Here is a 26,092-nt window from a genome sequence, read left to right as displayed (position 1 = left end):
ATCTGCTTTATTCAGAAGATTATGAGAAGTTCTGTTTTCTTGTAGCGATGTGTAGTTTTTTCTCAAACTAAAACCTAAATAAAGTAGGTAGTTTAGTAGGACGGGTGGAAAGTAAATCCCTCCTGCCTTTGGTCGGCGTGGGAATGAAAGATAGTAGATGGATGGACGTTGGATGACAAAACTTTGCCCTCTTCGATTAAGTTCAATTACTAAATTGTGATTAAGTTCAAACATGTGTCTTTCTACAATTATACTCCCTCCGTCCGCGAATAAGTGTACTTCTAGCTTTTGTCCTAAGTCAAAGTTTTAAAACTTTGACCAACTATATACAAAAAAGTAGTAACATATATGATATCAAATTGATATATTATGAAAATACATTTCAAAACAGATCTAGTGATACTAATTTAGTGTCATAAATGCTGCTACTTTTTTCCATAAAATTGGTCAAAGTTTTAAAACTTTGACTTAAGACAAAAGCTAGAAGTACACTTATTCGTGGACGGAGGGAGTATGTGCTATCTGCTATGGTTGTCTTACGTACTTCATGAAATGTGACATAGATGGTGTTCCCTTTCAATGGCAGGTCATTGTTCGAGATATTGTATCTAAAGCAATGATAGTTCAGTTCAGGGCACATACAAGTCCCATTTCAGCACTCTGTTTTGATCCCAGTGGAACTTTGCTGGTGACAGCTTCTATTCATGGCCGAAACATCAATGTTTTTCGCATTATGCCTTCTGTGGATGGGAGTGCATCAGAAGATGGTCCAAATGGTACCTATGTTCATTTGTTTAAATTGCAAAGAGGCATCACCAATGCGGTAAGCTGGCATTCATATTTCATTTTCTGGCTAAATGCATTCGTATTACTTAACCGTTTCCTTTATATTTGATGACTTATAACAATATGACCTTTATGATAGGTCATAAAAGATATCAGCTTTAGCGACGACAGTGAATGGATACTGATTAGCTCGTCGAGGGGAACAAGTCATTTCTTTGCAATATCTCCATATAGTGGATCCACAAGCTTTCGCTATAGTGATAACAACCTTGCAGAAAATAATTATGTTGTGGATTCATCAGTTAAGCATGCCACTCATTGGTCTCAAAACGCAAGCCCCTCTTTGAGCCTTAGTCAGAAGATGCTTTCTCTATCTGGCCCCCCTGTCGCACTATCTGTTGTTAGTAGAATAAGAAATGGGAGTAACTTGTTGAAGGGTGCTGTCCATGGTGCTGCAGCATTTGCAACAGGTGTTTCCAGTCCAATTTCTGGTGCTATTGCTTCAACATTTCACAACTGCAAGGGTGGTGTTAATTCAGATGACAGTTTGCTTTGTATGAAGTATTATTTGCTAGTTTTTTCTCCGTCTGGGAGTATCATACAGTATGTTCTCCATCACTCGGCTGAACCAGATTCTGGAATTGATTATCCTTCAGATGCCACTTCTTATGGATCTCAAAGAGAAACTGACACAAGATTTGTTATTGAACCTCTTCAGAAGTGGGATGTTTGTCAAAAGAGAAATAGAAGAGATACTGCTGAGAGTAATTTATATAATGATTTTGACAGTGGCGAAAATAATAAAATTTTCCAGAAAGTGGTCAGGAAAGGAACTAGTATCTATCCGTCCAATGGTGCTGCTACTGAAAGGCTGAAGCTTAGCGCTGATGAAAATCATAATTATTATATTTCTGAGAGTGAACTGCAGACACATGTTGTGCAAATTCCAGTCTGGTCAAGATCCGGGGTACTTCTTTTTACCTGTTTTCACTCAATACCACATTTGTCTTTTCTGTTTTCTATGTTTCTGCATTCATAACACCTGTGTGTTAACCGGTGGCCCAGGTGCACTTTCAAGAAATAGGGAGCGACACCTTAGAAGCATATGCCACTGATAACATTTCAGGGGAAATCGAAATTGAAAAAGTCCAGACTTATAATGTGGAATCAAGGTCAAAGAATCTCATACCGGTCTTTGACTCACTTCACACATCTAGGTTTCAACAGACAAGGTTTGCTCTAAGCTTGCATTTGTGCTTGGTGCCTTATGTTAGTGATTGTGTTAAGTTAGTCATGTAGTACATCCATCAGGTTGATAAAGGCTGATAAATCTTCCTTATATAATGATGATGGTGTGTTGATGTTATTGATCATTGTGTTAATTTCTAATTCCCTTCTTTTTTCCCTTTAGGATGAACACACCTGATAGTAACAGAAGTGGGTTGCTGCAGCGACATAAGTCTGGATTTTCAGCAGATGGTAGACTCTCTTCCAGAAGCAGTTGCAGTTCTTTGGATTGCATGTCTGAAGTCCCAAATAGTTCTGATGATAACAGTGTTGGCCAATATTTAGTAGAAGATAGTGCTGCTGCTGCTGCTGTAAATAAGAACTTGAACGTTAACCACCAAGCCGAGCTTGTAAATAACACTGAGAGCCTGAACACGGAGGCCCAGCTCGGAGTTGTAAATAGCAAAGACGATTGTGAAGATAGTGAGCTACTCCCGGACTTATGTCAGTGACGATATCAAAGGTAAGCACCACAACACTTTTTTCTAAGCACAGGCATACATATTAAGTTGTTTGAACTTCTGAGGTAGTGTGTTGCATTGCATCTGAAGAATTGAGCTTGGACGATGTTTTGAATCTTCTCAATTCTTAGCACATATTCCATGGCGTTTCTTCTGCACTACTAATAATATGTGGTGCTCCATCTCCAAAAATAAAAATAAAAATAAAAAGGGGTGCTCAACATATATTGTATGTCGCTGGTGTCGTTTTAGGGTGCTAAAATTGCTTGAACCATTGCGTTTGGAAGTAAAGGTCATAGGCTGTTGGCATGCCTTGCAGATGATCACTGGTGATGGTCCTGGTGGAGGAGCTCCTTGAATCGCTGAAGTCTTTCCCGTGCGTGTGTAACTGTTAATTCTTTCATTTCTCCATCTGGAGTTCTTGGCCTCTCTTCTGTAGTACTCCACTATTTATAAGCATTCATGATTAGTTTACCAAGGAAAGGATGAAAGGGAGGTCGAATTATGGCGCTGCGTGTATGGAAGCCCTAGTGATGTGAAGTTGGGGTTTCTATCTTACAAGAACTTGTACATAACGAGATTGTTCATTCCATTTTCAATAATAGCCCTTAATTTGTGAATATTTATGTGCATATGTGTCCATACTGGTGGCAGCTACTAGAGATTTCTTGTCAGTTCTGGTAAACTGTGTTGCAACTGGACCAATACCACCGGCTAATTATGTTGTGCTGTCGATACTCACCAAGTCAAACAAGGGACGATTAGTTCCTGATGAAGTCTAAGTTGCTGGTAAATTATTATTTTGCATAATATTGGTTTCAGAAATTATTCACAAGATAAATAAGGAAACACCGCCTTTTCCAGGCCGAAAGAGTTCTGGTTCTTGGGAGTGAGGATTTTTGGCTCAATGGAGCCTGAATTTTTGCAAAAATTGAAAGCCAACCTTCTTAAGTTCCAAAAGATTCTGAAAATACCCATGTACATAGATATGTGTACATGTATAAAAAGAAGTTAAGAATTTTGGAAACTTGAAAGTTGATTCTTGATTTATTTCGGGCTCCACAGAAGCTGATCCCCATTAGCAATTTCAGGTTTCTTGGAAGCTTTTGATCAGATCATATTATCTCCTTTTCTTCATTAGCTATTTTCTGCTCGCTGGGTATACATTTCCTCCTTTTTGATTCTGCACACGCACTTGCGCCGTGGTTGTTCTAATCCACAAAGCGGGAAACAATAGATTTCAAGCGTTGACGACCTTGGTCGACGAAGGTTGTACTGAAAAACGATTATTCAGTGTTATTTGCAACTCCGTGCCGTCTGGTTGTACAGATATGGTCTTTTGGTCTCAAGAAACCTACAAAACGAGGAGAACGAGCGTTTTGGTATCTTGAGTCCGGACAAAGAAAGAACTTCAGAATTGAGCCAGATATAAAAGATAATACTAGTACTATATCTCACATTGTAGTGTCATTATTATTTTTTAATTTTGTGGGGAACTTTGTAGTGTTACTATTGTTATTATTTTTATTTGCACGAACATATTAGTGTTATATGCACTTCCATGTAACTGAGTGGACATTTGCAATTGGGACGTTTTGACATTCGAATAAAAAGGGGACGTTTTGAAGTGGCACATATCTTTTTTTTTCTTTAGATCTGAAGCTAATTTTCTGCATTTGTAACGATTCAAATCCTTTTCATAACCCAGTCTTTTCGTGTCACGCACACCCAGACCCGCATATAAAACCTGCAGCCGCAAGGCACGAGCATCTCGCCTCTCACCCCCACACAGAGCTGCCAAAACATTCTGCAACAAGCAGAGAGAGCGAGACAAAACATGTCGTGGACTACTCGTGTCCCTCTCCTCGTCGGCGCCACCTCCATCTGCTTCCTCTCCGCCGCCGCGGCGTCCAACTACACCTCGTCACGCCCCGGCCACCACCTCCTGACCCAGCTCTCGCAATGGCGGGAGCACTACCTGTCCGACGCTTCCTCGCACGCCGCCGGCACCGGGGGCGTGCGCCGGCACACCGTCCTCGCGTGGGTCCTGGCCTTCCTGGCCGCGTCCGTGTCGAGCGCCGGCGGCGTCGGGGGCGGGTCGCTGTTCCTGCCCATCCTGAACCTGGTGGCGGGGCTGACCCTGAAGCGCGCCACCACCTACTCCTCCTTCATGGTCACCGGCGGCGCCGCGTCGAACGTGCTCTACAACCTCTGGCGCGCGCGGGGCCGGCCGGCGCTGATCGACTACGACATCGCACTGCTGTTCCAGCCGTGCCTGCTCCTGGGCGTCAGCATCGGGGTGGTGTGCAACGTCATGTTCCCGGAGTGGCTCATCACGGCGCTCTTCTCGCTGTTCCTCGCCTTCTGCACCGCCAAGACGTGCCGCGCCGGGGCCAAGATCTGGCGGTCCGAGAGCGCCGGCGCCCCCGCCACCGCCACCGCCGCGCGTCACGACCACAAGGAGCCCCTGCTTCTCGGCGGCCTCCCGCAGCCCGTCCAGGACGACGGGGGCCAAGCAGCTCGCAATGGCGGCTCTGGCGCCGGCGCCGGCGCTGGGTTCCCGTGGAAGGACGTGGCGGTGCTCCTGGTGGTGTGGCTCTGCTTCTTCCTGCTCCACGTCTTCATCGGAGATAAGCACGGGAAGGTATGGCCTACGTGCTCTCTCCTCCCCTTCCCTCGCGTAGGCCGTTGGAGCTGCCGTTGCAGCAGTGCAAGCAATGGACCCGCTCCATAGACCATAGGAAGGCGTCCGCACCAGTGCGCATATAGGATAGGGGATAGCGGGGCACGCACAGTGCAAGCACGAGAACGGAACCGGATAGGTAGATAGGTCAGGTCGGCAACGGCAGTACGTACATGAGAAGCCAAGCCAAAAGCAACGGCAACGGCAGTGCGCGTTCGTAGTCACGTCTTTTCGCTGGGGATCGCTTGTCATTCTTGCTTGGCACTATGCTCCTCTTTTTTTGATGCACCGGAAAGGAGTGGCTACCCCCTTCTTCTCCTTTTTTTGCTTTGGCGAAATGTCACTGCCATGGCGCTTCTGGGTTAGGTTCCTTTTCTGTGCTTTCTCGGCCTTTGTAGCACTAGCACGTCCTCTCTAAAACAGGGGCGATTTCGAACGAACATGTTCTAATATTCCTCATGCGGCGACTATGACCCAAGCTGACTTATAAACAGTTGTTCCGATAGTTGTCGGATCAAAATTCCCATCCTTTTACACTTGCAATAATCCCAAAACCGGATCATAAGATTCTCAAGGTGACATATAAATAATTAATTACTCACCCCGTCTCATAATATAATACTAGCATTTTTGACACTACACTAGTGTAAAACCTCCGAACCTTGTGGACATGATTCTTATACCACTTGAAACCATTGGCAGTCGATATTCTTTTTTACAAATATACTCATCCTAAAAGATAAGGCCCTCGATTTAAACCTAACCTCATGGAAATACACAGGAGCACCTAGGTGCTCCACCCCCTATACGAAATAAAATTCAAAATATATCAGGAAACTTCAAAAAAAAAAAACAGAAATCTTGCGACCTCAAACTTGGGCGTCCAATCTATTCTCGTATGAAGTTTTGTAGAAAAATACCAGGAAATATACCGGTGGCGAAGAAAAGAAGTCCGAACTAAAATCTATCCAAACAGTTTTTTTATACATAGGATTTTTTTTGTCTTTTTTGGCACGGATATGTTTTCTACTATTATTTCACAAAATTTCACACGAAAGTAGGGCACCTAGGTTTCATACCCCAAACTCCAGGTTTTTGTTTAAAAAAATCTAGGTATTTTTTGAATCTAATGTTCATATAGGGACGTGGAGAAGACATGTGCTACAAATCCTCTTCCCTAACTTTGACCACTAATTTTACTAACAAAATGTCACAAAACTTATACCACTTGGAACTTCTCTTGAATGCAATTCCAATAGTGTACATTTTGTGACATACTCCCTCCGTCCCAAAAAGCTTGTCCCAAGCTTGTCTTTCAAATGGATGTATCTAGCACTAACTTGGTGCTAGATACATCCATTTGAGGGACAAATTTTTTTGGACGAGGGAGTATAACTTAAAGTTTACTCCTTCTGTAAACAAATGCAAGGCGTTTTAGATCACTACGATCAAAGCTAGACTCAATTTCGAGGGGGACTTATACTTTAGGAAAGATGGGGTAGTTTTGTTTCGCTCCAACTGGCCCTATATGACGCACATAAAATTAGTTTTGACAAATGGTACCAAATAGCACAATAGTCTGAATAAATAAGGAAAATGCTTTTGAATCCCCGGCTCCAGCGAGCCCCTTTGTCGAAAAGTTCAAAAAAAAAATGTTTGAAGTGTCAAGAATTCTGAAACAAATTGACATGTACCTATATAAGTGATTTATGTATCTATAAATTTACACATAATATGTGTCTCTATAGTGCGTGCGAAAAAACAAATACAAGAATTTTAAAAAATGAACATCACGGATTTTTATTTTTTAACTCACCTTGTAAAACATTTCCCAATGAACTTATACTCACACGTAGAGTACATCTATACATAGATGTCTTTTTTTCCGCAGAAGTTTTCGACATATTTAAATATGAATTTCAGTGCTTTTTTAAGATAAGGGTTTACTCGAGCTCGGGTTCCAAAACAGCCCACTCAGATAAATACTCCTTCGGTTTCATAATGTATTGCATATAGATTTTTTTTAAAACTCAAACTTTGACCAAGTTATTAGAGATAACTACTTATATCTACAATACCAAATATATAAAGTATGAAAGTTTATCTTAGAATGAATCTAATGAATAAGTTTTGCATTCTAGATGTAAATTCGTTTCTCCATAAATATGGTCAAAGTTTGTGACGCTTGACTTTTCCAAAAAGATTATATGCACTGAATGTCTGAATTATGAAATAGAGGGAGGACGTTTTAAAAAGGGAGGAAAAAAGTACTCGAGCTCGAGTATTGTTTACTTCATTTTAACTGGAACAACTGCTGGAAGGCCATGACGGCCGGTAACAAACAAATTGTTGTGTTGTGTCTGGCTTCGGCAAAACGACTCGCCACACACAGCCTGCTTCTCCTTCGTCCAACACGGTCATGCCGGCAAGCACTAGCACCAGGTTGTCCACCAGCGAGGCGACACTAGAACCAATGTTCTAAATTAACAGTACTCGGCATGGTATAGAGGCTGCCTTAATTAATTCAAATAATATTTTTGTCAGCTCACATTTTTTGCCTTGTAGCAAGATTGTCGGCATCCATCTCGTCATTTCCTTTTTCATTTTGCTTGACACTGGTTCAAAATCAGGTGTTATACAGACAATTAGACAGCACACTTCACATAGGTCGGCCGGTATGGGAAATGATCAAGAGTCTAGCCAAGCGTCTAGGTTCATTCTACACTTCAACTAGCCATTTGTCTCCCACAGTAGTTTTTAAAGTCAACTAGCTACCTAGCCATGGCATCGAAATAAAGCTAGCATGGATATACTACCTGTCAAACTTTGTCCAATGCAGGGATCGCCTGTTAAACTTAAGTTATCCAGCGAATGGACAGCACCAGGCATTAGTTTAAGGCAGATAACCCATTACTAGTTACAGGTCACGTCGACGGGTCGGAAGCCGTCTTTTGCGCTTGGAACCTGGTCTGTGCGCCTGTCCACATTCATTGTGCATGAGTTCATTCAACAGATCGAAAGCGTCATTGGATGCTCGCACCTCTGAGGCTCTGACGGCAGACGTTTACCGATCATATGAAACGCACAAATGACTCCATCAGTGCAATGCTGTCTGTGCAGGGAGTGATCAGCATAAAGCCCTGCGGAGTGGCATACTGGCTTGCCACCGTGTCCCAGGTGCCTTTCGCCGTGGCTTTCACAGCCTATATCATATACGCAAAGAGGAAGAAGCAGGTTGCACATCACCACGAAGATGGCAAGGTACGTCGTAGGCCAATCAGTCTCTCATGTTCTGATTGGCAGAAATTGAATGGAGAACCAAATGAGACTGAATGAATCTTGGTCATGTACTCATGCAGGCACATTCTTCTGTGCACACGAAGACGGAGACCTTGCCGGCGCTCGCGCTCCCGCTGGCCGCTTTCGTGACCGGATCTCTGAGCGGCCTCTTCGGCATCGGCGGAGGGCTGCTTCTCAACCCTGTCCTCCTTCAGATCGGGATACCCCCGCAGGTACAGAGACCGCAACAATTCATGCACGATACTCTCTCCCTTTGTAAATACTCATTCGTCTCAAAATAAGTGTCTCAATTTTGTATTAACTTTAGTATAAATTTATACTAAACTCAAAACACTTACCCCCTCCGTCTGGAAATACTTGTGGGAGAAATGGATGTATCTAGATGTATTTTAGTTTTAGATGCATCCATTTATATCCATTTCTACGACAAGTATTTCCGGACGGAGGGAGTATTTTGGAACGGAGGGAGTAGTATATACATAAGTCTTTGTAGAGATTCCGCTATGGACTACATACACAGCAAAATGAGTGAATCTACACGCTAAAATGCATCTATATACATTCTTATGTGATTCATAATGAGATCTCTACAAAGACTTGTACTATTTAGGAACGGAGGGAGTACATATCGTAGATGTTCTCAAGTTGATCTATGAGATCACACGTTCGACGTGCCTTTTTTTCATCTGCAGACGGCGGCGGCGACGTCTTCGTTCATGGTGCTGTTCTGCGCGTCCATGTCGATGGTCCAGTTCATCCTGCTGGGCATGGACGGGATCGGGGAGGCCTCGGTCTACGCGGGGATATGCTTCGTCGCCTCGATCGCCGGGGTGGTCTTGATCGAGCGGGTCGTCAGGAAGTCCGGGCGGGTGTCGATGATCGTCTTCTTGGTCACCGCCATCATGGCGCTCAGCACTGTGATCGTCACCTGCTTCGGAGCCCTAGATGTCTGGACGCAATACACTGGCGGAGCGTACATGGGGTTCAAGCTACCTTGCTGACTGACATTCGTCAGTACGTAGTTTACACATGCATATATGAGAGCATGGGTGAGAGGTGCTTAGTTACTAATTGCTTCTTCTGGCTTGGCGTTTATGTCTTTTCTGAAGAAAGGTTTTGTTCGTGGTGTTGCTATGGCTGTTTATGGGCTATATATAATTTTGTGTGAATAAATATCTGCTTCTGGAATGAAGCTTACATGGCACTGTGATCATGGACAGGCCAACAGTGGTGGAACTAGCTAGTTAGGCCTGCGTGATCTAGCGTAGTTGATAAAGTGCTACGAATTGTATGCGCCACATGTTATTTGTTACTGCCGCTATATGCCTTTTCGTTAAAGACCAGAGGTAGAAACATACAAGCTGTAGTTCAGGAAAAGAGAAAACCAAGCCAAAATAGCGACATGAAAAGCGAAAATCCTTTTTTGAGCCCGGGCTCATCTGCACCCATGTTGAATAAAAAAATGAAAACAAATACTAGAAAAATTGGAAAAATTCCATTTTTTTCATGATAGAAAATTTGATGTGTGAGGTTCGCCCCAATTTTCAAATCATTTGGACAACTAAGCAACTCTCGGCTGTTAGATAATAACGAGAAATAAACGAGACAAAGAGACACGGATTTTTACGTGGAAACCCTTGCGGGAGAAAACCACGGACGCACGAAGGCGCAATCACTATGATGGAGGAGTATTACAAGCACGAGACGACAGACCGTCTGAAGTGCGACTACATGGGGTATATAAGAGGGCAATACATGAGAGTCCTTGGAGGACAAGTAAACGAGTTGTACTCGTACGAAGGCCCACACCATTTGTACTACGTCTAGTCCAACACGGTACTAGAATTTAGATCATAATTTAACAATCTCCACCTTGATCCAAATTCCCTCTAGTAGTCGAAGAAAGTGAATAACTCCATCCAAATGAGCATAAACACCTTGTGCGTCAAAGTCCATCGGACTAGTGAGAAATACCAACTAAGCCTGAGCAAAGCTCAAACTTATTGGTAGGAACTGGCTTTGTCATCATATCAGCAGGATTATCATGAGTACTTATCTTGCATACCTTCAAATCACCTTCAGCAACAACATCTCGAATATAGTGAAATCTAACATCAATGTGCTTTGTCCTCTCATGATACATTGGATTCTTTGTAAGATATATGGCACTTTGACTGTCAGAAAATATGGTAGGGCAAGATGAATCTCCACAAAGCTCAGTGTACAAACCTCTCAACCAAATAGCTTCTTTGCATGCCTTAGAATTAGCCATATACTCGGCATCAGTAGTGGAACAAGCCACAATAGACTGCAAAGTTGCTCTCCAACTCACAGCACAACCACCAATGGTGAAAACATAACCTGTGAGTGATATTCTCTTATCCAAATCACCAGCAAAATCAGAATCAACAAAACCAACAAGTCCATCTCTAGTTTTCCCAAACTGTAAATAAGCATTAGAAGTACCACGCAGGTATCTGAAAATCCACTGAACTGCTTTTCAATGCTCTTTTCCAGGATTAGCCATGTATCTACTGACAACACTCAATGCATATGATAGGTCAGGACGAGAACAAACCATGGCATACATAAGTGAACCAACTGCACTTGAATAGGGAACTCTAGATATGTACTCAATATCTGCATCTGACTTAGGACATAAAGCTGATGACAATTTGAAGTGTGCAGCTAACGGAGTACTCACCGGCTTGGCATTATGCATATTAAAACGACGAAGAACTTTATCAATATATCCCTTCCGACTTAGATATACTTTTCCAGATGGTCTATCTCTGGATATTTCCATGCCAAGAATTTTCTTTGTTGCACCCAAATCCTTCATCTCAAATTCGTTACTCAATTGCCTCTTTAGTTCATTAACCTCTGACATACTCTTTGCAGCAATAAGCATATCATCAACATAAAGGAGCAAATAAATAGTTGAACCGTTGACAGTTTTCAAATAAACACAACTATCATAATTAGACCATTTGAAACCTTGAGAGAGCATAAAGGTGTCAAATCTCTTGTACCACTGTCTCGGGGATTGCTTCAATCCATACAGAGATTTCTTTAACTTGCAGACAAGCTTTTCTTTTCCAGGAATAACAAAACCTTCAGGTTGTTCCATATAAATATCCTCTTCTAATTCTTCATGTAAGAATGCAGTTTTAACATCCAATTGTTCAAGCTCAAGATTATGCATGGCAACAATACTGAGTAAAGTGCGAATAGAGCTATGCTTCACAACAGGAGAAAAGACTTCGTTATAGTCAATACCTGGAATCTGGCTATAGCCTTTAGCAACTAACCTTGCTTTATATCTTGTCTCATCATTAGGAGAAACACCTTCTTTCCTCTTGAAAACCCACTTGCAACGAATAGGTTTCTTCTCTCTAGGCAATTTTACTAAATCCCAAGTGCCATTCTTTTCAAGTGATTCCAGCTCATCATGCATAGCGGTCATCCACTTATTACTATCACCAGAAATAATAGCCTCGGGATATGAAGAAGGCTCGGAATTACCTTCAATTTCTTCTACAATAGATAAAGCAAAAGAAACAATATTGCACTCTTCAATTAACCTGTCAGGTTTATTAATACCCCGTCTAACTCTGTCACGTGCAAGATTCCAACTGGGTGGAACAATAGGCTGATTTGGAGTGGGAGTGACATGTTCATCATCAACGACGGGTTCATCATGTGCATCAACAATTTCATTACCAGATATATCACCTGTTTCAATAACATGCTCCACCTGAACAGTAGGCTGCTGAATAGTAGGCTGCTGTTCACTCTCAACGGGAACATTAGTAGATGAAACATCATGTAACATAGCAGATTCATTAAAGATAACATTTCTGCTAATAACAACCTTTTGGGTTTCAGGATTCCACAATTTAAAACCTTTAACACCAGACTTATAACCAAGAAAGATGCACTTAACAGCCCTAGGCTCCAACTTTCCATTATCAACATGAGCATAAGCAGTGCAACCAAAAACTCTCAACTGTGAATAATCAGCAGGTGAACCAGACCATACCTCAATTGGAGTTTTCTTATTAAGAGCAATAGATGGTGAACGGTTAATGAGATAACAAGCAGTGGAAGCGGCCTCGGCCCAAAAACGCCTATGCAAACCTGCATTGGACAACATGCAACGGGCTCTGGAAATAATGGTCCTGTTCATACGCTCAGCAACACCGTTTTGTTGAGGAGTATAAAGAACGGTGTAATGTCTGACAATGCCTTCAAACTTGCAATAATTCTTAAATTGCTTAGAACAGAATTCCATACCATTATCAGTGCGAAGTATTTTTACCTTTCTTTCAGTTTGTCTCTCAATCATAATCTTCCACTCCTTAAATGCTGAGAATGCTTCATATTTATGCTTCAAAAAATAAGGCCAAACTTTTCTCGAATATTTATCAATAATAGTCAGCATATAACTTGCACCACCTAATGACTTCTTGCGAGATGGTCCCCATAAATCAGAATGCACATAATCAAGAATACCTTCAGTTGTATGGGTCGAAGTATTGAACTTCACCCTCTTGTGCTTGCCAAAGATACAATGCTCACAAAATTTCAGTTTACCAGGTTCATATCCATCAAGGAGACCTCTCTTGTTTAACTCTGCTAAACCAAGTTCACTCATATGTCCAAGACGCATATGCCAAAGGTTAGCAGCATCACAATCAGAATTCTTTGAAACAACTGGAGTAGCGTTACCTGAAACAGTAAAACCTCGAAGGTAATAAAGACCATTGGTCGAACTTAAGTCACCTTTCATCACAATAAGGGAACCTTTGATGACTTTCAAAACACTATCTCCACCTGAATACTTGTACCCTTTTGCATCAAGGGCACTCATAGAAATAAGATTTCTCTTCATCTTCGGAATATACCGAACATCTGTCAAAGTTCTGATTATGCCATCAAACATCTTGATTCGAATAGAACCTATGCCTTCAATCTTGCATGGTGAATTATCAAAACCCAAAACGGAACCAGCAGCAGTAGTGGAATCAAAACTATTAAACCAATCTCTATGCGGGCACATATGGAAAGTACATGCAGTGTCAAGTACCCACTCATCATTTGTCTCAGCACATCCAGCAATAACGACAAGAGCATCATCGGAACTATCATCACGAGCAACGTTAGCAGAATTTTCACCTTGTTTGTTACCTTTCCTCTTTTCTTTATTCTGCAACTTGAAACACTCTGAGATGTCATGCCCGTCTCTCCTGCAATATCTGCAATACTTCTTGTCTATGGATTGCGACCGGCCCCTGTGGCCGTTCTTAATTTTGCCTCTATTTCCATTATGTGAGTTCTTCTCCTTTGTCCTGCCACGAACAGATAATCCCTCGGCTTGGGATGAACTTGAACCATCATGAGGCACCATTAATTTCATCTTCTCCTTGGAGTTCAAAGCTTCATAAACTTCATTAAGCGTGAGAGTATCACGGCTGTATAATATGGTGTCTCTAAAATTGGTATAAGAACTTGGCAGTGAACAAAGTAACATTAAAACAATATCTTCTTCTTCATACTTAACCTCCATTGCAGCTAGATCAGATATGATCTCTTTAAATTCTGAAATATGATTCAAAACATTACCTCCCTCGGGTAACCTGTGCAGGAATAATTTTTGCTTCAGATGCATCTTGCTGGTGAGATCTTTAGTCATGCAAATCCCTTCCAGCTTTAACCATAGAGCGGCGGCAGTTTTCTCGCTCAAAACTTCCTGCAAAATATTATTATGCAAATGGAGTTGAATTTGTGACAAAGCCTTGCAATCAATTCTTTTCTCCTCATCAGTCCAGTCCTGAATTCTATTCTTTCCAAAACTATCCAGTGCTTCATCATAGTCAGACTGTGCCAACAACGCCCGCATCTTGACTTGCCATAGGGTAAACCTTGTGTCACGATCTAGCAGCGGAAGATCGTACTTCATGGATGCCATGAGTCGATAAATCTGTGTACACAAAGTAGTACAAGCCGGTAGAAAAATTCTTGATAGAATTAATGTTGCGGGGCAAAGAACTAGAGAGATAGCACCTGGTAGTCGCTGGTGGCCGTAGCAATTGAGAAACTGTAGAAAAAAGAAAATCTGGACTTCTGGATCAGCTTGGCCTTGTGAGTAGTAGTACTCAACTAGTACTAGCAGGTAACGTGGAGTAGTACTAGTACTTTGACTGCTCTGTGTTGATCCGGTCTCCATGTCACGATCGGAAGCAGCCTCAGGTTGCGCGCGGCAGCAGCGGAACTCGGATCGATGTGCGTGCTTGGGGACTTGAGCTTGTACGCAGCAGCAACAACTAGCGGATCAGACAAGACGGCTGCAACTTGGATGATATAAGCGCGTATGGATGGAGCTTCTGTCGGTCTCGGCTTCGTAGGCGATGCCGCAGCGGAATTCAACTTGTTGTCGGATTCGAATCGGCAGATACGCGTGCAGCGGCGCACACGTCGGAACCCTAATCTTCCGGTCTCAATCTCGTATCTGTAAACTTGGCTCTGTATACCACTTGTTAGATAATAACGAGAAATAAACAAGACAAAGAGACACGGATTTTTACGTGGAAACCCTTGCGGGAGAAAACCACGGACGCACGAAGGCACAATCACTATGGTGGAGGAGTATTACAAGCACGAGACGACAGACCGTCTGAAGTGCGACTACATGGGGTATATAAGAGGGCAATACATGAGAGTCCTTGGAGGACAAGTAAACAAGTTGTACTCGTAGGAAGTCCCACACCGTTTGTACTACGTCTAGTCCAACACGGTACTAGAATTTCAATCATAATTTAACATCGGCAAAAAGACAAATTCAGGGTCTGTAAAAGAGTTTACTGTTCATGTACTGTTTTGACCTGATTTGTCTTTTTTGCTGAGAACTATTCAGATGTCCAAATGAGCTAATATTTGGAGCGAACCTCACGCATTAAATTTCCTACCATGGGAAAATAATTTGAATTTTTCTAGTACTTGTTTTGATTTTTTTCCTGACCAGGTGCAGATAAGCCTGGGCACCGAATTGCCACTAAGCCCAGTCACCTTATTCAGAGAGGTCACGACTAGCCACATGAAAATTTTGATTTTGCCTTCCATTTTGAAGCTTTGAGTTTCCAGTTTGTGATACATAACACCCCTACAAAGCGTCTAAATACATATGTACAGTAGTTGACAAAACTAGACTATTACTAGTATTAATTAGCAGCATAGTAGGGAGGTCTCAGCTGTGAAGGATCTCGATAGAGTAGCGGCGAAATAGAGTGGATAAAGCAACAAGAACAAGTAGAAGAAAGAACTGAGGATAGGCAGCAGCATCAGTTAGGGCATCTCCATGGATAGGAGGGACCAATCTGCGGACACAGAAACAGGTGGCCGTCATCCAACACTGCCCGTATACGTCTGGCCTTTCTCAATTTTTTTGTCTGCACGATCAAATATTCCCATACATAGAGTTCAAATGTTCAAATAGTCACATACACAAAGTACGGACGTTCAAATAGCCGCATGCATCACTAGTTTAAATTTCAAAAAGTTAAAATATTACACCCCAACATTGTTGTCCCATGTAACCGCCACTGATGCCCAATCAGATCTTCCTTCAGCTATGTTCGTGAATTGATCCATGCCGAATTTGTTGATGCATTTGAATAAACTCTTCAAATGTGGTCGTATTCTGGTTTGGAAGTTCGATAAGATCACCAGTGTTCTCAAATTCTAGAGATGCGACAACATCCTCATCCTCATCCTCAACGATCATGCTGTGTAGGATCACACAATATGTCATCACCTCCCACAAGGTCTTCGGATCCCATTATTTAGAAGGTCCATGAACAACTGCAAAACGTGCCTGCTGAACTCTAAATGCCCTCTCGACATCCTTTCTAGCTGCTTCTTGTCTTTGGACAAAGTGAAACTTTTTCTGGCCAACTAGGTTAGAGATGATGCTGACAAAGGTAGCCCACAAAGAATAGATGCCGTCAACCAGATAGTAGCCCATGTTGTACTCATGTCCTGAGCAAATGTGGTCGTATTCTGGTTAGAGATGATGCAAACAATGGTGATCGCTGCAACACATTGATGGCATTGTGAGACCCAGACATGCCAAAGAAAGCGTGCCAAATGCAAAGATCATGCGAGTCAACTGCTTCAAGAATGATGGTGGACTTCTTAACATGACTTCGCTATTGCCCTTGTAAAGCCTTTAGGTAGTTCTTCCATTTTTAGTGCATGCAGAAGAGATCCAAGCAAACCTGGCCACCCTCTTGCTTCTGAGATTGCCAAGAGCCTCTCGGTGTCTACGACAGTTGGTTCTCTTAGGTACCAAGGTCAAACACCTCGACCACGACAGTTGCAAACCTGACCATGGCATCTCCACATGTGCTCAGGTACTCATCCCACGAATCAGTAGTCGTGCCATAAGCAAGCACCGGAGTGCGGCTGTGCACTTCTGGTAACCAGAGAAGCCAATCATTCCCACAACATCCTTCTTCAAGACGAAGAGTTATCATATGACCGAACGCCATGGTACAAACAATTGAAGACAATCTACGCATCCGAAAACACTGGCGAAAATGCTCAGCAAAGAGTGCATCAGAGGCAAAGTAGTCGGCCATCAGTGTCAAATGGTGGCATGCCCTGTTGCGGTTCAGCATTTGATGACCCATCCATTGAAATTGAGAACATGCTCCTTCGCACGCTCCGTGTCTTCAAGGACCGCCGGCATCATCACCGTCTCATCCGTGTAGTCCTCCTCATCAGACAAGCCGTCGGACGACTCAACATAGTGCTCGTATATGTACTCCAAATCAGAATTCATTGCTAGAAAGAAGAAGGGAAATCTTTTTTTAGCTCTGCCAATTCATCGAACAGTTGCCGGGCATGGTGAGCATAGCAGTAGCGGATGGTCCTGGCGGGGCCATCGGATGAGATGGGTTGAATGGCGACGGAGGAGAAGCGGGGTGGAGCATGTCTGGAAGGCTGGAGGTGACGAAGATGTAGAGTTCCATCAGGGGTGTGGCATGGCAGTCAGGGTGGTGGAGCGGTGGCAAAGGCAAGAGAAAAAGAAGGCAAGAGAGAAAATGAGGAGAATGGAAGCACAGGCCGGGAGGGGTTTTGGATGGACCGGGGGTGTCGGGGTCCTACGCGCCCGTTGTTCGGACTCCCACAAAGTCCCCCACATTTATCCCGGTTTGCTGGAAAAAGTACATCCAGACAGTTCGACGGGCCGATACAGCCCCGTGTTGGATGGCAAACCGCGTCCGGACCGTGCGGTCTGAACGGTTATAGGCAGTTTGAGGGTCCACCTTGGAGATGCGTTTAATAGTATTGAGAGCGGAGAGATACATATTTGGATCTGTGTTAACTAGATGATACCCCGCGCATTGCTGCGGGAATTGCTTGTAACATACTCCGGTTCAGTGAGATTTAGGGCCTGTTCGGCAGCAGCCTAGCTTCCAAATCCTCTAAATTTGCTGAGGAGTTGCACCGAACAGTCAAACTCTAGGAAGCTAGCTTCCCAGATCTGAGGATGCCCGATGTGCAAAAAACTGGAGCACCACTTCTGGTCATCCCAGGAAAAGGGAGATCTGGAGTTCGCCTAATTTACAAAGTAATGCCACTGCCAAGTGATTCACGTACCGGTTCGTTACCTTTTCCCTCTGATTTGGGACAAGCCCACTCTCTCTCCTCCTGTCTACCTTTGAGCCGACTGGGCTCCAGCCCGCCAAGGCAGGCTGGCCTGCTGGCGTGAACTAGAAGCGGAAGTGAGCGAAGCAAACGGTTTTCCATTGATTGCAATCCACGAAGAAGCTGTCATCGGAAAATAGCCGCGAGATCCGAGGATCTAGCGAAGCTAGGGGACATCCGAACAGGCCCTTAGTAATATGAAATGTGAATAGTTGAATTAATAATATAAGAACTAAAACTTGCCAACAACTAACTGGGAGATGCACATTAAGGAAAGAAAAAAATGTTGGCCATGTGGTGGTGGTACAATGTCTGCTAATGCGCATGAAAGGATTAGCGTGAATGCAATTTAGTAAAATATCTACTCTAATGAAATTGCTTCATTTGATTGAGTCAATAACTATATGATCGTTTGTGTAGCATTGACATTATCTTTGAAAACATCCCTTGTTTATATGCAAATGGACAATGTTATAAAGAAATGTGGTGCCAACAGGGTGCAAAGATTTTAGTGACAGCACGAAATTGCTATAATTTCGACTGAAATCTTGCAAAATATACATACCTGAAGAAACAATCAACAACCCTCCATATTTGCAAAAAATGTGAAAGCAGAAGTGCTAAAATATAACGGAGTTGCAACAATCAAGAAAGGTCCAAGCCTGAAAAATTAATGTCTATTAGAACGGCCATGTGTGTAAATAAAACAAAACTAAAACAACATTAACGTCTAATAGGAATAGTAGTGCAGAAGAATTATCAAACGACAATCATAGCCGAACCACATAGAACTGGACCAATTGTCCGATCTCAAAACAGAATTGGTAATTCTACAAGCAAACATATACCAATCAACATAATGAAATCCATTTTAGTTAATCTAATCCATGAAAAATGATTAGATATGAAGAATTACCATCCAACTGTCAACTGGGTGAGGGCTTGAGACGAGGATATGTAGCTCAAAGATCCAATCTCTGTTTCGATAGTCAGAAAAGTATGTGTACATGACATACCCAGTGTTATTGAAAATAAAATGGCATGACAGTTCAATGGGCATGCCTTCAGCATACCTAAAGCTTGTATGTAGTACAACAACAGTGGCCAATGATCCAGTAATAATATACTCAAGAGATATGTAAGGTCAAGAAGGGAATTTACCTAAACAAAGTTGTTCCGGTGAGACACTGAGGCAAAACACAATGAGATAAAATAGCAGCTCATATAAAAAAATGACACGCACAGTATGCTAGCTTTTTTATTATACCATGGAACTTAATCCATTAAACAACAAAGAAAACCTGAAGATGATGCTAGCGGACATGCATCTACCACATGGCGCACGCAGAATATGCATGCGACTTGACTTCAATCTGTTAATGCAATATAAGGATGGAGAAGGGACAAACACTGAAGAGGAACACAGTAATGGAAGCACACAAGGACTCGCCAGGCCATTGATGTCACATCTACTACTGAAGAGAAAATCTATGATGCATTGATGCTTTTTTTAGAACGAAGACGCCAGAGGCATCCAGCTATAAATTAATAAAGCCCACAACTTAGGCAGCATACATAAAAACTTAAACCAATGTCTGATCAACACAAACCACACCAAACGACGATCAACCCCAATGAAATAGTGCGGTACAAGGCTTATGGAGCCAACAAAAGAGCACGCAGGCTCAAAGAGAACACATCCAAAAGGGACTGCCCCAACCTAGGTAGCAGCAGCATCAGACGATGGAGCTTGGGTCATCGAGTAGACGGTGCGAAGGCGGTCGAGCGCATGGCGATGGAGATCAGCGTCCTGTTGTCTTCCCAACGAAGCCCACTGCTGTAAGAAAATGATGCATTTATAAATAATGTCAGCGAGATGAGAAGGGAAAACACCCTCAATTGTAAATTTGTTGCAAGTGCGCTAAAGAGCCCACAACACAGCCGCCGCACATGTCCACATGATACGTCGAGAGGAGCCTTGGACCGAGGACAGAGATGACACTAGCTCGAAGCAGGAGCGTGGATCCCAATCTACGCCCATTGCCTCCCGGACCGCACTCCAAGCGAAGCGGGCTAGGGGGCACTGGAAGAAAGCGTGGCCCGCGTCTTCAGGGACATCACACAGCGCGCAGGGCCCTGAAGCCGACCCATTTTGTTTAGCTACATTAATGGAGGTAGGAAGTTGATCATGGCACAATTGCCAGAGGAAAACCTTGATTTTAAGCGGGATGCGAGCCTTCCAGAGCCCCGTTGCAGCCTGGAAAGCCGGGCCGCGAGTTAGCTCATGGTATAGCGAGTTAACCGTGAATTTGCCAGAGCCCGTGAGCCTGCAAGACACCGAATCAATGTCAGCAGACAGGTGCACCTCTGCGGTCAGGGCACGCAAGCGATCCTAGCTGACCGCCTCGGGCCCTAAGAGCTCCCTTCTGAAGAGGATAGAAAGCGGGGAAGTGCTGGAGGCCATGGCAACTAGTTGGTTGGGATCAATGGCGATGGCATAAAGATCACGAAACTTCGACCAAAGGGGTTGTTGGCCGATCCATAGATCAAGCCAGAGACGCATGGAGCGACCGTTATTAACCGTGAACTTCGCCTCTCTGGCGAAGTACGGCTTCAGAGATTGGATGGAGTTCCAGAAAGGAGACCCATTCCCTACTGCCTCAAAGAAATCCCCCCAGGGAAGTATTTGGCCCGCAGGAGGTCCATCCAGAGGCTAGTCTCGCCCTGAGACATCCTCCAGATCCACTTGCACATGAGTGCGATGTTCATCAACTTTGAGTTGATGATCCCACGGCCCCCCTGGGCTTTGGGCCGACAAACAACCAACCACTTGACCATGTGGTACTTTCGTTTCGTCCCCGCCCCTTCCCAAAAGAAACGAGCCCTTGGGGTGTCCATTTTGTTGTGCACCCCGTCCGCCAACAAGAACAAACCCATGACAAAGATAGGCAAGGACGAGAGGCTGGAGTTGGTTAGGATTAGTCTTGCCCCCGAAGACATGAATCTCCCTCTCCACGGGCAAACTTTACCCACCACCTTAGTGCAGAGAGGATCCCAATCTGAGATCAGGCACTTTTTCTCAGAGACTGGGAGGCCAAGATAGGTAAACGGTAGCTTCCCCAATTTGCAGTTAAGCAAATTAGCTACACGAGAACTTTCAGCCTCGTCCATCCCTATGGAAACTACTTCACACTTGTGAAAATTAATTTTGAGTCCTGACATAATCTCAAAGCACAAGAGCATAGCCTTGACCGAAGCGATGATGTGCAAGTCTGGATCAAAAAGGAGTAGCGTATCATCTGCATACTGCAGGTGCGACACATCCCCCGGGATCAAGGTGTTGGCCACTCCCCTGATGTGGCCTACAACACGGGCTTGATCTAACATGGCGCCCAAGGCATCTGCCACAAAGTTAAAAAGCAACGGGGAGGTCGGGTCCCCTTGACACAACCCACGTTTGTTGTGGAAGAAGTTCCCTACTTCTCCGTTCACCGCAATCGCAGTTTGGCCCCCCGAGACCAATTGCATCATGCGGTGAACCCAGACCGACGAGAATCCCCTATCCAGTAGGACTTGTCGTAGAAAATCCCAATTAACTCGATCGTACGCCTTCTCAAAATCTAGTTTCAGAAGGATGGCTGGATGACGCGAGCGTTTTAAAGAGTGCACGATCTCCTGAAGGGCGAGCGGCCCCTCCAAAATAATGCGGCCTTTGATAAAGGTCGACTGACTCCTACTAATAATGCGTTGAGCTACCGAAGAAAGGCGCATGGAGCAAGCATTAGCGCAGATTTTGAATGGAACGTTAATGAGAGCTATCGGTCTATACTGACGAATACAGTCCGCACCCTGGACTTCGGGGATCAGGGAGAGAACCCCAAAGTTAAGGCGGGAGATATCTACGTAACCCCGCATGAACCTGTTACAAACATCAAAAATAGGCCCCTTAAGCACTGGCCAGAAGCGCTTAAACATCGCCACCGGCCACCCATCAGGGCCCGGGGCCGTGTCCGATTTCATCCCCAGGGCTGCCACATCGATTTCTTGAGGCAAGAAGGCCAACCCCAGGCCCTCGTTTTCCTCATCTGATACTCTCATTGCGGGGCTCCAAATGTCTGCCCGCAGCCGAGCGTGTGACTCCTCCCTGGAGCCCATCAGCTGGATGTAGAATTCATAGATGTGGCGAACTATATCCTATTGGCGCAAGAGGAGCCCCTGCTCTGATTGCAACCTCGGGATTATGCATTGATGCTAGATGTACTGCTCCACCAACTGAGACTGTAGTGGTAGAAACGTCAACCCCTAGCAGCGATTGGCAATCTAGCAAGCTGAGCTTCGCCGCTCCTGCAGAGAGGAGAGGAAGGGGAAGGGGATATAGATGTCACATCACAACATCAAATCAAGCCACTCATAAAGTAAATCGAGAAAGAGGGAGAAGGAGAAAGAGAGGCTCACGCTCTTGACCGGGTTAGGCTTATGCACTTGATGGCAGCAGCGAGTGAAAGGATCAATATAGTTGACTAGAGAGGGGGGGGGGTGAATAGACAACTAAAAACTTTCAGCTTTTCTTTACCAAATTAAACTTTGCATCAAAGTAGGTTGTCTAGATATGCAACTAGGTGAGCAACCTAAATGATGCAACAACAACAAGTACACAAGCAAGCAAGGGATACAACACAAATAAGCTAGCACAAGTAAAGGCATGAGATAACCAAGAGTGGAGCCGGTGAAGACGAGGATGTGTTACCGAAGTTCCTTCCTTTTAAGGGGAAGTACGTCTCCGTTGGAGCGGGGTGGAGGCGCAATGCTCCCTGTCGGTGTCAAAACCGGCGGATCTCGAGCAGGGGGTCCCGAACTGTGCATCTAGGCGGATGGTAACAGGAGACAAGGGACACGATGTTTTTACCCAGGTTCGGGCCCTCTCGATGGAGGTAAAACCCTACTCCTGCTTGATTAATATTGATGATATGGGTAGTACAAGAGTAGATCTACCACGAGATCGGAGTGGCTAAACCCTAGAATCTAGCCTATGGTATGATTGTTGTTCGTCCTACGGACTAAAACTCTCCGGTTTATATAGACACCGGAGAGGGCTAGGGTTACACAGAGTCGGTTACAATGGGAGGAGATCTTCATATCGTATCGCCAAGCTTGAGTTCCACGCCAAGGAAAGTCCCATCCGGACACGGGACAGAGTCTTCAGTCTTGTATCTTCATAGTCCGGGAGTCCGGCCAAAGGTCTTAGTCCGGCCATCCGGACACCCCCTAATCCAGGACTCCCTCAGTAGCCCCTGAACCAGGCTTCAATGACGACGAGTCCGGCGCGCAAGTTGTCTTCGGCATTGCAAGGCGGGTTCCTCCTCCGAATATTTCATAGAAGATGTTGAACACCAGGGTAGTGTCCGGCTCTGCAAAATAAGTCCCACATTCCATCGTAGAGAGAATAATATTTGTATCAATCAGATCTGCTGACGTATTCCGCAGCGTGACATCATGCCACGGACAGGCTTTTATTCATTTTATTGTTCCACCTCAACGCGTTTAGCGAGGCGGTTTCCTTGGCATGTCTTGTCAAAGCAGAGATCGTGTCCCCTTATTCCGGGATTCTCATCAATACGGGTGTGGGTAACCCAACCGCGCCATTAACCGCGGCGCTTGGGAGATAAGCGAGTTTTATTAGGCCAGTGGGGGGCTCGTAGTTTTGGCCACCCATATAAGGGGATAAGAATCCGCCCTTTCCATTCACGCCCTCTTCCTCCTCTGCTTATCCGTCCTTGCGCGCTCGAGCTCCAGCGCCCAAGCCCGCACTTCCCACCTCAACCTTCTCCAACCATGTCTGGAGCGGGAGGTAGATGGATGGCCTCCTCCGTCACGGAGGGACAAATCAAAAACCTGAGGAAGGCCGGATACTTGTCTAACGACATCACGCACCGGCTTCCAGATGTGGGGCAACTCATCCCCACCCCCAGGCCCCATGAGAGGGTTGTTTTTCTTCCCCATTTCCTCCGCGGACTGGGTTTTCCTCTTCACCCGTTCGTACGGGGCTCATGTTCTACTACGGCCTGGACTTCCACGATCTGGCCCCGAACTTCATCCTCAATATCTCGGCGTTTATCATCGTGTGCGAGGCCTTCTTCCGCATCCAGCCCCACTTTGGCCCATGGCTGAAGATCTTCAGCGTCAAGCCGAAGGTCGTGCAAGGCCGACAGGCGGAATGCGGAGGCGCCATGGTGGGCAAGATAGCCAACGTCACCTGGCTCGAGGGTGCCTTCGTGGAAACCATCAAAGGGTGGCAATCGGGGTGGTTTTATATCACCGAGCCGCGTGACCCTAAATGGGCAGCGGCCCCCGAATTTCGATCCGGCATCCCCACCCGGCTCACATCTTGGAAAGAGACGGGCCTGTCGTGGGGCAATCCGGAAGAGGTGACCGGACTCCAAACCTGCGTCCGAGACCTGGTGACCAAGAAGGTCAAGCTTGTCAACGTGGTCCAGGTCATGCTCTTCCGCCGGATCCTCCCGTGTCAACGACGGGACTTCAATTTGTGGGAGTTCGACCCGGCCCGGGACCAGACTCTATCCCGGCTCTTCGAAACGAAGCACGAGGACGCCTGGAAGGTGCTTTTCAAGAGTTCTAAGGTCTCCCCTCCCGTCACCGAGGATCACGGATTCTGCGCCAAACGTCAAGCCTCCGAAGTAAGCTTACATTTAGTCCCTTATGGGATACCCGAATTTCATAGTGTGACTTTATGTGGGATCTAAACTCCCGTTCCTTTGACAGGACTGGAAGAGGACATCCGGACAGTTCGACTGTCCGGCCCCTTTGCCCGAAGGCCTAGTAGACGCACACTTAGCGAAGCTACTGGTTCCGGCACCTCATGTGGTGCCGGAGAAGAAGGCCAAGGAGAAGTCCACGGGGACCCGCAAGAGTTCCCGGCGCCCGGTGTCGTCGGATTTTCCCGACAGCCCCAACGCACCCTCCGCATCCGAAGACGAGGAGGAGGAGGAAGAAGAAGATGCCTCTCCCCCTCCAACGGGGGGAGGAAAGAAGAGAAAGGCCGCCCCAACTGGGGAAGCCGGAGGGTCTAATAAGGGGAAGACCCTTCTGCCGAACTACGCCCCCGACGCCAAAGATGGCGGGGAGGACTGGCCATCCAGGGTCAAGCCCCTGGCAACATCGTAAGTGTCCGGCTACCCGAATGACTTATTGCACTCCTTTATTATTTGATAGCTTTTAACGCCGAAGCTAATCATGCAGTCCGCCCAGAGCTCAGCTTGGCGATTCGTCGAGCGGATCTCTGAATTCGTTGGATGTAAATAGCGCTTCACTTCCAACAGCCTCCTCCCCTCTCCCTACAGACGATGCTGAGGTGGAGTCCCGTAGGGGACAAAACCAGGAGGAGGTGGTCCTGGAAGCGCCACAAGGTGACCTTCCGGACTCCAAGCCCAAAGGGGGTAAAGCCCCGGAGGGATCTAAGTCCGGCCCCGGGCCGGACACTGCTCCGGAACCATCAGTGGTTCCAGAGTCGTACAGGCGACGCCTTCATAAGAAGGGCAAGCCCGCGACACCGGCGACTTCCGTCCACCCGGAGGCGCCGGACAATTTGCTGGAGGCGCTTAACGGCGCCTCCATCAATGAAGAACACCGCACTGTTATGAGTGCAGTGATTCAGAAGGTTCAGTCCGCCAAGAGCGGGCTGACGGAAGCCTGCACAAGCCTGTTAACGGGCTTTGAGGTATGTGTTCAAAAACATATATAAAAAATGTTACCGCATAGACAGTAGCCCCTGATGCTCAGTTCGGTGTTCGGAAAGAAAAGCCGAACTGAGGATCTCAAAAGATATACGCAGGAGTCTAATAGAAAT

At 45.2% G+C, this 26,092-nt stretch overlaps 2 protein-coding genes across 2 annotated transcripts in view; both read left to right on the top strand.

Annotated features, from left to right (window-relative positions):
* The window catches only part of LOC123071037 (autophagy-related protein 18f), a gene marked incomplete at its 5' end in the record, with an annotated part of 5,842 nt that extends 2,686 nt beyond the window's left edge, over positions 1 to 3,156 (top strand). The window contains 5 exon segments of the mRNA XM_044494498.1: positions 587 to 823; positions 926 to 1,753; positions 1,852 to 2,018; positions 2,198 to 2,536; positions 2,854 to 3,156. Of these exon segments, the coding sequence (XP_044350433.1) occupies positions 587 to 823; positions 926 to 1,753; positions 1,852 to 2,018; positions 2,198 to 2,525 (1,560 nt within the window). The 3' untranslated portion in view covers positions 2,526 to 2,536; positions 2,854 to 3,156.
* A 1,093-nt stretch (positions 3,157 to 4,249) lies between these two features.
* On the top strand, positions 4,250 to 9,721 carry LOC123071036 (sulfite exporter TauE/SafE family protein 5). Its single transcript, XM_044494497.1, has 4 exons — positions 4,250 to 5,178; positions 8,338 to 8,478; positions 8,577 to 8,729; positions 9,210 to 9,721. Exons 1-4 carry the CDS (start codon positions 4,372 to 4,374, stop codon positions 9,516 to 9,518), a joined length of 1,410 nt encoding a protein of 469 aa, XP_044350432.1. The 5' UTR covers positions 4,250 to 4,371; the 3' UTR covers positions 9,519 to 9,721.
* Positions 9,722 to 26,092: the final 16,371 nt, after the last annotated feature.

Source organism: Triticum aestivum, chromosome 3B (assembly GCF_018294505.1).
Source record: "Triticum aestivum cultivar Chinese Spring chromosome 3B, IWGSC CS RefSeq v2.1, whole genome shotgun sequence".
NCBI classification, from domain to species: domain Eukaryota; kingdom Viridiplantae; phylum Streptophyta; class Magnoliopsida; order Poales; family Poaceae; genus Triticum; species Triticum aestivum.
The sequence above is the reverse complement of the archived record's forward strand: the minus strand, read 5'-3'. Positions and strand labels throughout refer to the sequence as shown.

Coding starts and splice junctions, on each gene's coding strand:
- LOC123071036 (XM_044494497.1), top strand. CDS start 4,372: ATGTCGTGGACTACTCGTGTCCCTCTCCTCGTCGGCGCCACCTCCATC. Junction 5,179..8,337: donor TCGGAGATAAGCACGGGAAG/GTATGGCCTACG, acceptor CTGTCTGTGCAG/GGAGTGATCAGCATAAAGCC. Junction 8,479..8,576: donor ATCACCACGAAGATGGCAAG/GTACGTCGTAGG, acceptor GTACTCATGCAG/GCACATTCTTCTGTGCACAC.